This window comes from Tympanuchus pallidicinctus, unplaced genomic scaffold, assembly GCF_026119805.1.
Source record: "Tympanuchus pallidicinctus isolate F22 unplaced genomic scaffold, pur_lepc_1.0 scaffold8, whole genome shotgun sequence".
Lineage (NCBI taxonomy): Eukaryota > Metazoa > Chordata > Aves > Galliformes > Phasianidae > Tympanuchus > Tympanuchus pallidicinctus.
In genome coordinates this window covers 33,208,786-33,223,548 of record NW_026294802.1, presented here as the reverse complement: position 1 = coordinate 33,223,548, position 14,763 = coordinate 33,208,786, and the positions used below count along the sequence as shown (strand labels likewise).

The following is a 14,763-nucleotide window of genomic DNA, read 5'->3' as shown; positions in this document are numbered from 1 at the left end:
TGCTTTGGTGCTCCTCCTGTGCTCTGTGAAGACAGGGCTGACTCGGTGGCTGTTGGTGGTAGTTGGTGCCTGTTTCCCTGTGGGCTGGAGCCGGGCACATGCTAAATTCAAAGTGTTCTATTTCTATTTAGTTACAAGTTGTTTGTTTTTTATTGTTCCTAGAGGAGCATTTCCTGCACTTGCTCTTGCCAGGTGTGGTTTCGCCCTCCAGCTCTGAAGCACACTGGGGTTTGGGTTCAGCTCATGTCACTGCAGACTTCCAGCAGTGTGGAGCTGCTTCATCTGCTCTAACACAGAGATCACCGCGCTGCCCTCACAGGCCAGCAGACCAGGTGTTTGTTGCCGTGTGATGATGTGCAGCAGCCGGGGGTGCCTGTACCAACCCACCTCTCTCTCCATGCACTGTTCCCCCAGACCATCACCATGCCACCAGTTGCTCCCTGCAGGGCTGGCCTGGAGCCTGTGAACCAGTAAAGATGGTCAGTGGCCTGTTCATGGTGCTACTGGTTGGATCATATGCTCTGAAATTGACGTGGCTTCAAAGCCACTTGGTTGGAGCACTCTGCTGTCCTTCACATGGCTGCATTACAGTTTGCTCTTTCTCACTCTGCTGTGCCCATTTGTGCTTGGCTTCTGCATGTCTATGATGAGATCAGCAGTGTGTGATCTGATCTGACACCTTCAGAAGGATAAACCAATGACTTTTAGCCTTAGATGGGAAGAAATGCAGCCTAGTGTAGCTGTAAGCTCCAGAAGGGGAGAATGTACCTGGCAGGGTCTCCAGCAGCTGAGTGAGGTGCCCTATGAGGAACTTACAGGTGGGCAGCCTGCCAGCTGCATTTTGGGGGGGGATTTGTTATTGTTGTTGGGATTTTCATTCTACCCACCTATGGGCAGCTGCTCTCCTGCCTGAAGTTGTGCCCTCGTCCCACTGCTGCCGTTAGGGCTCCTGCTGCCCCGAAGGCTCTCTGTGAAGGCTGCCCCGAAGGACTGCCATCACCACGTCCTTTGGAATTGCATCTCAGGAGGTCTGCCAGGGCAGATCTTCATGCTGTCAGGTTGTGTTGGGAGTGATGAAGAACTGGACCGGATGCTGCTCTGGCTGCATCCCCGTGCTGCTCAGTGCCTGCAGCTCCAAGCTCTGCTCTGTGTTCCCTGGCCTAAGAGGATTGTGTAGCCTCACAGCTTAAAGTCTGTAATCTGCCATAAACCCCAGAGACATTCTGGCCAATGTGCAGTGTGGTAAAACCCACTGTGCCAAAACTGAAGCAGCTCTGACTTCCCAGTTGTTTTCGTCCCTCCCTTGTGCTGTTACATGGAAGCATCTAGGAATCCCCAGCCAGTTTTGATTTATAGTCCTCATAAAAAACATATATATATATATATATATAGTGGCTATAGGTATAATTTCTGCAGCATTTTGGGACTAATTATATGACAGGCTGCTCTCAAAATTCTTTGATGTTGGCTCCTGCAGCCAGTGCTCTCTGCGCTTCCACCCTGGCTCTGATGGCTGTGCACTGTGGGACCCAGCACGTTGCTGTGGTGCCTCACAGCTTCCCAATGGCAACTGTGGGGCTGCGGCTGAGTTGTATTAGAAAAAGAGCTGCAAAGCCAGTTCAGATTCCAGCCTGTGCCTTCCTGTGGGTTCAACTCCTTTTATGCAGTCAGTGAATTGTGCTACTGTTTCCCTATGGGCTGACGATTTCGTTTTGTTTTGAATGTTCATAGATGCCGCACTGACTGATTATTTTGAAAGCTGCTGCTTGTAAGTTCTTTTCAACTATTGAAATAGGCTATCATCTTGCTTACTGCCTTACTACTGCTCCCATTTTTTGATTAAACTATTGATGACTGTGGGTATTGTAATACGTGAGGCTGTGTGGGGCTGTTTGGTTCAGTGCTGTCTGCCTGAGCCCCAGCTGCTCACATCCAGCAGCAGCAGAGCTCTGTCCTTGCCCTGGGCCACGTCCTCGGCCTGGTAGCCGTCACCTTGGCTGCCTTCCCCAGAGTGCACCCCTGTACTCAGCACTGGTGAGGCTGCACCTTAAGCACAGCGCTCAGTTTTGGGCCCCTCACTGCAAGACATTGAGGCCCTGGGGATGTCACTGTGCGTAGCACAGGTCTTATGGGGAGCGGCTGGGGGGATCGGCCAGTCTGGAGGCGGCTCGGGAGACCTTACTGCTGTGTACAGCTCCCCGAAAGGAGAACGTGGTGAGGTGGGTGTTGGCCTCTCCTCCCAGGTAGCAGCGATAGAAGGAGAGGGAAGGGCCTGAAGTTGCACCAGGGGAGGTTCAGGTTGGATATAAGGGAAAAACTTCTCAGAAGGAGTGGTGAGGCACTGGAATGGGCTGCCCAGGGAGGTGGTGGAGTCACCGCCCCTGGGGGTGTTTGAGAACTGTGTAGATGATGTGGCACTGAGCAACACAGCTGGTGGGCATATGGGGAGGGGCTGGGGTTGGACTGGTGATGCCAGTGATCTTCTCCAACATTAATGGTCCTATAAATCTAAGCCTGGGCGCCCTCCTCCTCCTCCTCTCCTGCTGCGCACTTTCTCCTGTCTGTATTTTTGGAGATTTTGCACATCTCACCAGGGACAGGGATGGGTAGGGATGTAACGAGTAGGGAGGGGGCGATCCTAACATGCCGATCTGCCACCTGAGGCCTGGAGGTGACGTGCACCCAGCACTGCTCACTGCAGGCACCCAGGCAGCCCAAAGGTACTGAGCTGCTCCCAGCAGAGGAAACCCAGGCACTGCAGACAACGTTTATGTTTGATACACATTGCTGTGCTTCACCTGTGCCAGTAGAGCAGCTGGCAGCCTGACTGGGCACAGCCACAGCCTGTCAGCAAAGCGCCGGCCCGGTTTGAAAGGCAGGCAGGCAGGTGTTGGCATCAGGACAGCAATACAGCTGCACTTTGTGTGATGCGCTCTGCCACTGCTGTGACCAAGCGCTGCAGTGGCTGAGGTAATCCAAGGAGCTCTGCTGCTAATGGGCGCTGACCGGATCGCTGTGGCTCTCCCTCAGGGTCCTGCTGACAGCACCATGCAGGGCCAACCTGCAGTCGGTACAGGAGCCCTCCCTGTGCTCACACTGTACAAATACACCCGTTGGCATAGCTGGGCATTCATCAGTACCAAACCCTCTCTGCAGCAATGGCCGAATTGGCAGTTTGTGCCGTCAGTACATCTGACACAGATATGGCCCCAGGAAGGTTTGTGGAAATAAGACAGATTTGCAATTTAGGCAATTAATTCTTAATTAACTACAGTCCATTTACTTACTTTCCTCCTCATTACTATATTTTCTTGGCAATAATGTCCTGCTGTTTGCCTTCCATTGCTGCAGTGACCCCGACCACCCCCCCGCCTGTGTGACGCATCTCCACCCCTCCTGCAGCCAAGGAGCAGCAGCCCCAGCCCAGCCCCAGCCACGCACCGTGTGGCTCTTGGCCCTTCCTTCTTTCTGAAGTGTTCTCAGCCTTAGCAGCCTGGGCCTCTACAACTCCCAGCCCCCAGTGAAGCTGCTGAGTTGTGTCCTTTTCCATTCTTGCTTGTCACAGCAGTGTGCTTTTTCTGTGAGCCCCCCTGCCTGTTTATTAGTGCACTTTCAGTAAACACAAGCAAGCTGTTTCCACCACAGCTGCACCCAGACGTTAACAGCCACTGTCCAACAATGGGGCTCTAAGTTTTCCAAAAGGTGAGCTGGCTCTTTCACAAACCGTGTGACAATGTCTGCATGGAACTGGGGCCATGCCTCAGTCCTGGAAAGCAATGAAATGTTTGGAGCAAAGCTACCACTGTGGATAGGAGACGAATTGCAGGGCTCCCCTGCGGCTGCTCCAGCCAAGCCAAGCCAAGGTCTCTACCTGGGCAGCTCTTCCAGCTCTCCTCACGTATAGGGCAGGGCCTGGCTGGTTGCAGTCCCATCCTCATCTGCCAAGAACTGTCATCACCGCAGCACGTGTGGCAAATGAATGCTGCCACATGCACTCGTCTTCAGCTTGCAGCACGTGCAGGTAGACAAAGCAGAAAGGTCTCAGACCAACTGAAAACAAACCAGATGTGAGGAGGAGTCCAGACAACATAAAACAAGATGAATATGCACAGAAGTAGCAGTACTTCATAATGCTGCTTTCTGCAGTAAACTATGAGCCAGAGCCACTGAAGACCAAACACGGAGTACTGACAGCTTAGTGGAAAGAATTTATTAGAAAATGTTAAGCACTACACAAAACTAGTGATTTTTTTCAGTAGACAGCACTCCAGCCTCATGCTACAAACACCGTACAGAAACTCCGGACAGCCACTGTGCTCCTAGGATACATCTTCAGGATGAGACATTCAAGCAGCATGCACAGTGAGACAGTGAGAGGAGCGGAGGGAAAACCCTCCTGGTCTGCCTGAGTTCACAGAAAGTACAGTTCTGTAATCATTTTCCTCATGGCACTCTGGAGCAAATGAGTTCCGGACATCCCAGAGGGCAGGGCTGGGCTCCGCGCTCCCAGCGCTCACCTTCAGTATCAGTGCATGCAGGAGTTCAGTACAAGGCTTTCAATAAATAGAAATACAGCTCTCATACCATTTGAACAGAAACGTGACTACGAGGTTCATGTACACGCCTTCATGGGCAGTCACCTCAACAGAGACCGTACTGCTGTTTGGGAAAAGTAGGAGAGTCTGTGCATTAAGGCAATACGTTTGCTTTTAAAAAAAATTCAGCATAAAAATTGCAATGAATTGCATATTTTTTTTCTGTCAAGTTCTGAAATATTCTATTGTACAAAGTGAAGTTCCTGATCCAATCTATCCCGTATTCTTCATGCTGAAATACAGTGGAGCATCACTATAGCCACCAGCCCACCAAGATGGCAGCACGTGGCAGCTCACAGCCCAGCAGGAACTGCAAAACAGGATCAGTGAGCCCACGTCCACAGCTCAGGTCCTCCATCATTCCTCCCCCCCCCAATTTCCACCTCTCCTTTATAAGAAAAGAAAGACACGTTTACACGGCTCCTGAAAGGAGCTCCATAGTAAGGCTCGACTGTATAAAGATACAAAAAGTCATTAAAATTCCCCAAATCCAAAGTAAAACGTAATAAGTACACGTGGTGTGATAAACCAGGGCTGACATTGCAATAATCTGCTACATTTCTCAAAAGTGCTAACCCAGTTTAGCTTCAAGCAGCTCAAGAGCTCATACAAATTGCTTCCACAGTGTAAAACTGAGTCTTTTGAAAAGTCTAAAACCCGGCTTGACTGTAGAAAATGTATTATATCACTTTCTAATTTACATAGTATTTTTACTTAGGCACACAAAAATAAATATAGACAGTCAAAGGCTTCATTAAGTCTGTAGAAAGTTATAATTAAGTGATAAACATCACTTACTATTTTTTTTACAGCTGTATCTCCCTTAAGTTCATCTTCAGGCTTCCACAGAAATTACTTAGAGGGTCAGGATGAGCTCTCTGTGAAGAAAAGGTAATTTGGGGAACTACTGGCTATGAAGACAATCTACCAGAACCATCAGCTGATGCTTTGTCTGTTTGCTGGTGAAGCAGCCCCCCAGTAAGGGGACACAGCCCGGCCCAAGGGCAGCGCTGAGCTGGCGGCAGCACCTCTCCCTGAGGAAAGCATTTCTCTCTCAGAGTGAGCTCAGAGAAAGCCCTCTTCCATAACCAAATCTGGAAGGATTCCAAGCTGTCTTCCCCCAAAGGAGCTTGTATTCATCTCATCAACCCTCACTGCTGCACTCCAAGTTACACGTGCTCTTCATTAGGTGAAAGCATCCTTTTAGCACATTTTATGACTCTGCTTTCAGAATGCCTGTGTACCTCCACTGACCTCTCTAGAGAAAGTGCTTGGGGAAGTATAAAAGCCAGTGCACTTAAGGTGGTGCATTTCCAGTGGTGCTCCATGCTCCAGACCTTAGCTCACAAAGGGAAGCAGTGCACAGCTCAGGTTGGCACCCCTGGCAGCCTCCCATCAGGCAGGAGCCTGGGAACCAACCGCAACTTTCCTTGGTCTTGCTTGAAGAAACAAGGAGTTGGTGTGCCTGAACATGCAGCTCCAGCACAGAAGCTCCCTGTTGCTGTGCTAGCTGAGGGCAGCATTAGGCATGAGCTAAGGGTGTTGGTGTGTGGTGATTGAAGGCATTCAGCACATAAAAATTCATCAAGTTCATCCCACTACCTTGCAACAAATGGAAGAAGTTCACAAACAAAACCAAGCAGCATAACTTTTATTTGGTGTTACAACAGATAGGCAGCGCCCTTGAGTTGGGGCACTGAGTTCTACTGTTCATGATTTTTCTTTTTAAAACCCAACCAGTTCTGCTGTTCAGACAACTCCATGTGCTTTCTATATACACGCTGAGAGCCCTGTGGTCAGCCTGTCCAGTTAGCGCTCAAAGTATCTGTCGAGGCAATACATTATTTCATCTTTGCTATTACCGAGAAATCAAAACAAAAAATTCCCCCTTCATCTGACCAATTAGAGGTACTGTACATCCCTGTTCCAAAAATCAACGTATTCAGACCAATTTCTAATTTAATGCACTGCCATTGAAGTCAAAACGCTGTACATCTAAGTATCCACACAATCATACATTCCTAATGATTCTTCTTTACACCTTTTCCTTTTTCAGACATCTGCTCTTCAAAAGGAATAAAGAAGTCGCCCTGCAGCTCTGTATTTCTTCAGAACAAAACATTATATACTACATGAAAAATAATTTTATCAAAACCAGATTCAAAGCACAGCCGTGAACAATTCTCAGCTAACGGTTCATGATGAAATTGCACTTTGCAGAGAGAACAACACTACAAACTGAAACGACATCACTTCCTTTCACAGGAGACCGCCTCTTCCGCGTTCTTCTTCCGAGAGTGTTTGTATTTGTCTACGTAGGCCCTCACCAGATTGGCCACTTTGGCAGAATTAACTTCTCCGCTCTTGCTATGACAAACCTACAACAGTTTTAAAGGAAAAAGAAAGCTTGAAATAGTTGCAATCAGCCCTCACTGCACAGTATTTGTTTTCCCAGCACCCCAGGGCTTCAGCATCTCCGTGGAAAGCGCCAAAACTTCACCAATAACTATTTCCCAACTCCTGCTGAACTCCTCCAAACAATAAGTGAGCTCTGATCCCACGAGCTGGATAAGCTCACGTGAATGGAGAAAGGTCATTTTAGTTTCCCTGCTCTCCCTCGCAACAACGAGCTGCTCCCACATGGTCAGAAAATCCAACCCAAGCCAACCTCAATTGGAACACACGCAGTTCATGCTTTAAAAACAGATCACTTACTTTATCTACAGCTTTCCGCACAATTTCTTTATATTCTTCCTTAGTGATGTCTTTATTTTGGTAGAAAGGTTTAATTGCTAGTTTGACTTCTTGTGCTGCTTTTTCTTGAATTAGCAATTTCTGACAAATAAAAAACAAGCCCACAAACCGGAGCATTATTTTTTCAATGCCTACATATGAATTTATCAATCACAACATTTATCAGACAGAGGTTACTACAGAGGACTAAAAAACTATGCTCCCCTCACTCAAATTCCAGCACTTGTGAGAGCTGCCTGTGTTTATTAAGAATGGAATGTTGTCCCACAGCAATTACAGAAATATTTGTAATAGAGATGCTTTAAATAAGACTGCATGACAAGGAGACACAGCTGCTGGTTGGTTACAGCCCAGAGCTGTCACAGAGTATCACACAGATGACAGGATGAGGTGCATTAAGGGATATACACAGGAGGTGCTACCATAGCTTCAGTATATAAAAAATTTATATATTGCATATGTTTATGCATATTACACATGCACACATGTAGATATATAAATACAGACACTGAGAACTTGCCTGGTCCTTCTTTGAGCTATCTGCACTGGCTTCCACTGTTACACTTGCTTTGTTTTCTCCCAACTGCACAGTTGCATTAGAGCTCTTGATGTGACTCGATGACGCCGTGTTGCCAGAAGTTGGTCCCTGAACAGTTCCCACGTTTCCCAGGACTGCTGCTGGTGCAGGCAAGGCTGGAGTGCTCATGTTATTACTTACATGAGCAGCATTTGGAACACCCTGTTTTTAAAAGGTTATTGGTAGTTAAAACATTCTCATGCCGAAGGATAATGTACCCTTCCACCTGTTTCAGCAGCTACTGAAAAAGCATCAATACCACATGCTTTGGTTCATCAGGTCATTTGCACACTTCATTATTCTGGAAAATATGCAAATAATATCAAATTTACTCAAAAGAAAAAAAAGTAAAACTTGAAAAGTAAGGCATCCGCATCATTACTGCTACAGTAGCTGGATTCTGGCTCTCATAGAGATCCCAAGTGACAAAATACTCTGCAAACAGGCGTGGATGGCCTTAATCATTTTGAAGGAACCTTATGGCTACAGAATCTCTTTATTTGTCACTGGAGTGAAAAGGAGGTCCCTATTTTGTACCTGAGATTAACATTAAAAAAAAACAAATCACGCCCAGTGAGGCTGTGGATGCCCCCTCTCTGGAAGCTCTCAAGGCCAGGCTGGATGGGGCTTTGAGCAACCTGGTCTAGAGGGAGGCGTCCCTGCCTGTAGCAGGGGGTTGGAACCAGGTGATCTTAAAGGTCCCTTCCACCCCAAACCATTCTGTGATTCTATGACTCTATGATAATGATGCTGCTTTGAAAGTATTTATTTTCATGTTCATTACCAGCTTGAACTTCTACAGGAATGTCAAACGTGTCACCACCCACTGTCTACTCAAGGCTAGGGATGAAATGCTGCTCCTTGAAGCACCTGTATCTATTCTTAAGGAACAGCCATTGACCGTGCATTTCCAGACATCACCAAAGGGCACCGTGAGCACTGCTGATAGAGAACAGCAATAGATAAACCAATGGCTTTCCTAAGAAATGCCTGCATGTTGGGATAATACACAATCTTCACAAAGCTGCGCCTACTGCTCCACTAGACAGTAAGCTTCACAGTGGTTCACAAAACACGTTCTGGCTTCTTGTGTTTCGGTGATTAAGCGCATTGAATTTCCAACTGTGAAAATATTTTAATTACAGACAGCACAAATGAAACCAACAAATAATCTACAGGCGTTTTAGTTCAAAGAGCACCTTGTTGTTTCACTGTTCGAGCATCTCATATGGCCTGTAACCCCACTCAGTATTTCCCACGGAACTTTTCTTTCTGAATACATGCATGGTTAACAGCAGCATTCTTTTAACATTATGATGTTAAGAATTTATCAATACATGCCAAATTTTCAGGCATTAATGAAAACAGGTTTAGAAATCATTGTTCTAGAACATCCTTTTCTAACTGTAATGCAGGGCAAAGCATTTTAGGTTAGAGCAGGTGGCCTGCAACAGAAGGGAAGGACAAACCTCAGTGAAGCCCTTAAGAATCATATATACATATATGTATATATATACACATATATACACACACACACACCACACAGACCTCCTTCCACAGCCATTCACTGTCTTGGAAGCTGCTCGTTTTCCTTTCCCTGATACAAAAGTTCTTAATATGAACAGCTGTCTACAAGAGGACTTAATGTACACAAAGGATGTTTTAAGTTATCTTGGAAGGCACAAAAAGGTCACAGTCTGATCTGCCCAAGCACAGCAGAGTTTTTGAAACTTGAGTAATGAAACAAAAGTTAGGTCTCAAACAGGGCAACCAGCAGCAGGAGAATCTTGCAAGAAGGGATAAGTAAAATCTACCAAAGAAAGCCTGAAAATTATGAACAAAAAGGCTCAAAAGATTAAACAGAACAGAAAATGTGGTGGTGCTGAGGGTGGTTGAGCTGCTGAGACAGTGACAGTTGGAGAATGGAAGCGTGGAACAAATCGATGCCATGAAGTATTTGATAACTTCCCTCTGCTCATACAACAAACCAAGGGATTAGCATTGCAACAAAGGGGTTGAGGTTACTTTCTACACGATGCAGAAGGGGGATTCAAGCATCTCCAAAGCTAGAAATACTGACTTTTAAGGAGAAAAAGGCAATGGACAATATAGAAGCATTTTCAGTGTTCCATCACCACCTAGAACATCTCACTACCACAAACAAAACAATTGTGGTGCTATGTTATTATCTGAAAGCTACAGTCCCCTAACAACTCAAATTCTCATGGATACTTCTACTTAAAATCTGATGTGGAGTGAGAGAAGACAGGCAAGAGAGAAAGAAACTGCAAGTATAAGTTTACCAAGTAGGTAGCATTACATTTAAGAAACCCTTAAGGATGTTACTGCAATAGTGCTCTTCCCATGGCTTCTGATAAAGCATACCTGCAATTGTTTTCCATCTTGCTGTGAAGCAATGTAGTTGACTTGTTGAGATGGTGGGGGTGGAGGTGGAGGCGGAGGCAATCCCTGAGACAAATTAGTGGGAGCAGCTACCTGCATGAGAGGCACTCCGGTATGGAGATGGATGGGCACTGGAGGGGGGATGTTAAAAGGATTTCGTTGCATATTCATCATAGGAGGAGGGACACCCATGGGATATGGAAACATATTCATAGGCTGGTGCTGTGCATTCACTTGCGGCATTACATTCATTTGTTGCTGCATCATATTTACTGGTAACTGAGAACCATCACTTTGCTGGTTGCCTTGGTCTTTGAGGTTTGGATCTATCAGAAGGAAAAAAAAAAAGACAGTATATGAAGTAGAAAATCTGTATTTTCTAAAGTAAAGCGTGGAACGAGGTGTCTGAAATCTTCATTAAGTATAGAGTTCCAAAAAGAGTTCTCTATTTGAGTATTTCACAGGTAGTGCATCACACTGCTGTACAGCACTCATCACAGACACATCACTGAGCTAAGTGCTAGTTTCCGAGTCTAAAAAAAGGTCACCTTGTTATGCAGGTCTGCATTTTGAATTCCCATCATTCTAATTGTTCCCACAGCTCAGCCAATACATTATTCCATCACAACGAAACAAAAATCCTCCCCAGAAAACAGAAAGACAACAGAACCTGTTTAGTTTTCATGCTATTGGATACGTTACTTTTAGCTCTCCTTTGTCCATGCACTGTCAACCAATTCTGAAAGATGCCAATACTCAGAAGGTTATTAGAAAGCCCTGTGATGGTGCAACAGGTAAAGCCTACAAGTAAAAATAACCTCTTGGGGGTGATACTCTTAAAAATCACTTCACTTTTTCAACCTTACCTTCAACAGCAGATAAAAAGTTTCAGTGTAAGGTATAAGCAGTGAGCCTTTTAAAAAGTCAAGCAGCGAGGTCTGAGCTACAGACAAGGGATTCTAAATCTAGATCCATTTCTCATTCCCTCAGAATCCCTTCCCTGAGGAATCCTTTCAGCTCATTCAAAGGGATCAGCATTTAAGCCCTGACGCTTCACTCTGGTCCAACCCTCCTTATACAAGGCCAGCTACAGCATGTTGCCCAGGACCAGGTCATGATACCAATCAAGTGTGTTTCATCCAGCTTTGAGACAGTACTCTCACCTGGAGCTCAGATTCAAAAAAAAAGATTAGTATGACTAAACTATGGAAAATAATGTCTGCAAAATCACGACACTTGCAATTAAAGGTTTGATATATTTTCCTGTAGCAAACTGAAGGTTGACAAAGTTCCCTCAAAATAAGAAGCCTTTGATGAAGTTGCCTCTGAAAAGAACACCACTGCTGGCATATAAGATAAAAATGGATAAAAACCAAAGGCAAAGCCACATGACAATAGGAAAGGGCAAGTTCCTTCAGGTTGCCTTCAGAGCCAGACTCTGTGATTTTTGATCACAATTTACATCTACCATTTACTTCAGAATGCTAATGATCTGTGGATAACTTATTAGCAGGCAGATGCTAAAAGTGACCATGAACAGGATGCTTTCAGCCAAGAAGATTTAAAGTTGTACTCTTTAGATGCCTAGTCTGTAAGCAACACAAAAACTCTGACGTGGAGGAAAATCAAAAAGCCATCAAGATTCTGACATCAAAATTACTATGAATTCACCCCCAATTTTGAAGAACTGATCAACTAACAGAACAACATGACTAGAATTTTACTCATCTACTGCATCTCTGACTAAGCTTTGTATCAAAACTGTGCGTACCTTGTTCAAGTGTCTCTTCCTCTTGTCTAGTTCCCCATCCAGACTGTGGGCTTGATGAGTTTCGTCCTCTTCTTGAGTAATAATTCTGCACATCAGCAGGTAAAGTCTTTCTCACAGCCCAGCTGGATGCAGATGTCCACCCAGATCTATCAGCAGGCGTATCGAAAGAATCCTGTTCACTCTTACGCTTGTATGGCTGCTGCTCTGAGAACCTTGTAGCTTCATTCCCAGAACCATTTGAGTTCCCTGAGAGAGGTTTTCTACTCTGCCAGTGATTTTCACTTTGGTCTCCATATGCGAAACCACCTCTTCCACGCCCACCTCTGCCACGATGACCTCTCCCCCTATTTGGAAACCAACCTGAACCAAAATTTTTGTTCCAAGACTGCCCTGAATTATCATGTCTGCTGTCTTCCCAATGAGGTCTGTCTCTGTTCTTGACCTCCGGAATGGAGTTTATCCTTTCCATTACCCAGTCTGGACAATCATTCCTCCGCTTGTCTGGAGAACACTGAACATCACTGTTTTTTTCCATACTGTCCTTCTCCTTTAGACTTTCATTCTGTTTCTCTTGATCACTTCTTCTGTACCGATCATTCCCTCTGGGACTCCTCCAGTTGTCATTTGCCCATCTGTCTTTCCAACGAGGTGAATGACCATCCCTCTCATTTCTAGAGAATGAAGAGCCTTTATTTCTCGTCCTTGACTGTGATCTCGACCTAGATCGTGACCGGGACCTGGACCGGGACCTGGACCATCTTCTATTTCTTCTCTCTCTGTCACGATCCCTTCTCTGACAATCTCTATCGCTGCTTCGAGATCTAGACTTCTGTCTTGGAGATGAATCCCTTGTTCTTGACCGAGAAGATGACCTCCTGCTTTCCCTGACAGTTTCCCTCTTGGGAGATCGAGATGGTGTTTTTCTCTCATCTTTGAGTGCCTCTCTTTTTGGAGACTGAGATAAGGATCTCCTTCCCTCCCCAACAGTTTCTTTCTTGGGTGACCGGGAACTCCTCTCCCTGGTCACCTCCCTTTTAGGAGATGGTGACTGAGATTTCCTGCCATCTTTCTTGGAAGGAGACCAAGTTGTTGATGGTGAATGAAATCGAGACCGTCTCGTTCGAGTCTTTTTTTCTTTTTTGGGCTCTGACTGACACTCTCCTTCTTGGTGAATAGCTTCATCTTTTTCAGCAGACAATCCTGAAACTGATGCAGAATTTGCTGCATCACACTGTAAGGAGTCCATTTTTCCCTGCTCTACACTTTCAGCTGGTGGCAACTGTTCAATCTGAGGTTCATTCTGGTCGCTGCAAAATGAGTCACAATCCATTGGTATCATTTCATTGTTATCCTCACCAAAATGCTTACGTTCAGCATTTATCGTCAGTGACTCTGAAGTTCTGCTCTTTTCACACTCTGGCATGGGGCTTTCTTTTAAGGCTTGCTCTGATGCATCTGTAGAAGTATTACATATTAACCTGTCTGGTTCCTTGTCTTTATCACTTTCAAAGTCTTGAGTATTTGTACTTGCACAGTCCACTTCTGTCTTTTCATCTGCCTTAGCATCATCGACTTCTATGGTTTCTATATGCTCATGCAATTTGCTTCTGGGGCTCTCTAATGGCTGATCTTGTTCCAAAGTCTCTGGATGTTCCAGTAATTCATTTTCTGGACTAGCTATTGGTTTATGTATTTTTGTATTTATATTCTCAATTAATTCTTCCTGAGGACTACACAACGTCTCATGTAAATTTTCAGATGTTGCAGGGTCACACAGTTTATCTCTGGGGCTAGTCGCTGTTTCCATTTGTTCAGGAGCATTTTTACAGTCGTCCTGATTCTCAAGTTCTATGGTTTTTTCATTAAGATCTTTTATTTCAAATTCCCGACTTTCTCCTCCTAAAGTCAATACTGTAGATTCTTGGACAGAAAAACTTACGTCACCATTGCCAGAAGTATCTTCCTCATGTTCTCCTGTAGTTTCCTCAATCTCTGCATGTTCATTAGAGCTTTCTAATCCATTAGCAGACTCTGTTTCTGCATCATTTTTCTGTGGAAGGCTTGCACTACTGCTTTCGTTATCTGACTGCTGGTCTCTATCTACTGTAAGAACCGCTTCAGACTCAGCATCATCATCATCAACGGAATCACTGGATGATTTTTCAGAACGTGCAGAACTTCTCAGTTTCTTTTTAGCCAGAGGTGTTCGTTGTTTACCTATTCTTTTTGTTTTTCGTTTGGGAAGAACGTTCTCTGATTCCAAAAAGGATTTATTCAGAGGTGGATTATTGCCACCAGGGGCGCTGCACCCAGAACTGCTTGATCGAGGTGAGCTCCGACACTGACTCAGGGGCTCGTTTTTGGTGTTCCGTGCAGACCTTCTTCTAGGAGTAGCATTAGCAGACTTCCTTCTACCTCCCCTCGTGCCAGATGAACCTGATGCTTGCTTTTTCTCTTCTCCTTCTTGGGTGCATGCAACAGCATAACCTTTCCCTAAAGATTCTAATAAAAGCAGAATATCTTAATGCTTGGTAATAAACAGTTACACAAATACAATTCAGACCATAACATAACACTCCTGTTTAACGGATGTTATCAAATAATACAATATACAGTACAGTATGAACTGCTGCCACAGCTTACCTAGCTAAAATCAAGCCCAC

The 14,763-nt window shown here is 45.3% G+C and overlaps 1 protein-coding gene across 5 annotated transcripts in view; it reads right to left on the bottom strand.

Moving 5' to 3' along the window:
- Positions 1-4,195: 4,195 nt before the first annotated feature.
- The window catches only part of SCAF11 (SR-related CTD associated factor 11), a 41,227-nt gene continuing 30,659 nt past the window's right edge, over positions 4,196-14,763 (bottom strand). For all 5 annotated transcript variants that reach the window (XM_052669136.1, XM_052669131.1, XM_052669134.1 and 2 more), the window contains 5 exons: positions 12,101-14,602; positions 10,312-10,655; positions 7,870-8,088; positions 7,311-7,430; positions 4,196-6,973 (listed from right to left, as the gene is read on the bottom strand). In XM_052669136.1, the coding sequence (XP_052525096.1) occupies positions 6,845-6,973; positions 7,311-7,430; positions 7,870-8,088; positions 10,312-10,655; positions 12,101-14,602 (3,314 nt within the window). In that variant the 3' untranslated portion in view covers positions 4,196-6,844. The remainder of the gene's footprint in view (positions 6,974-7,310; positions 7,431-7,869; positions 8,089-10,311; positions 10,656-12,100; positions 14,603-14,763) is intronic.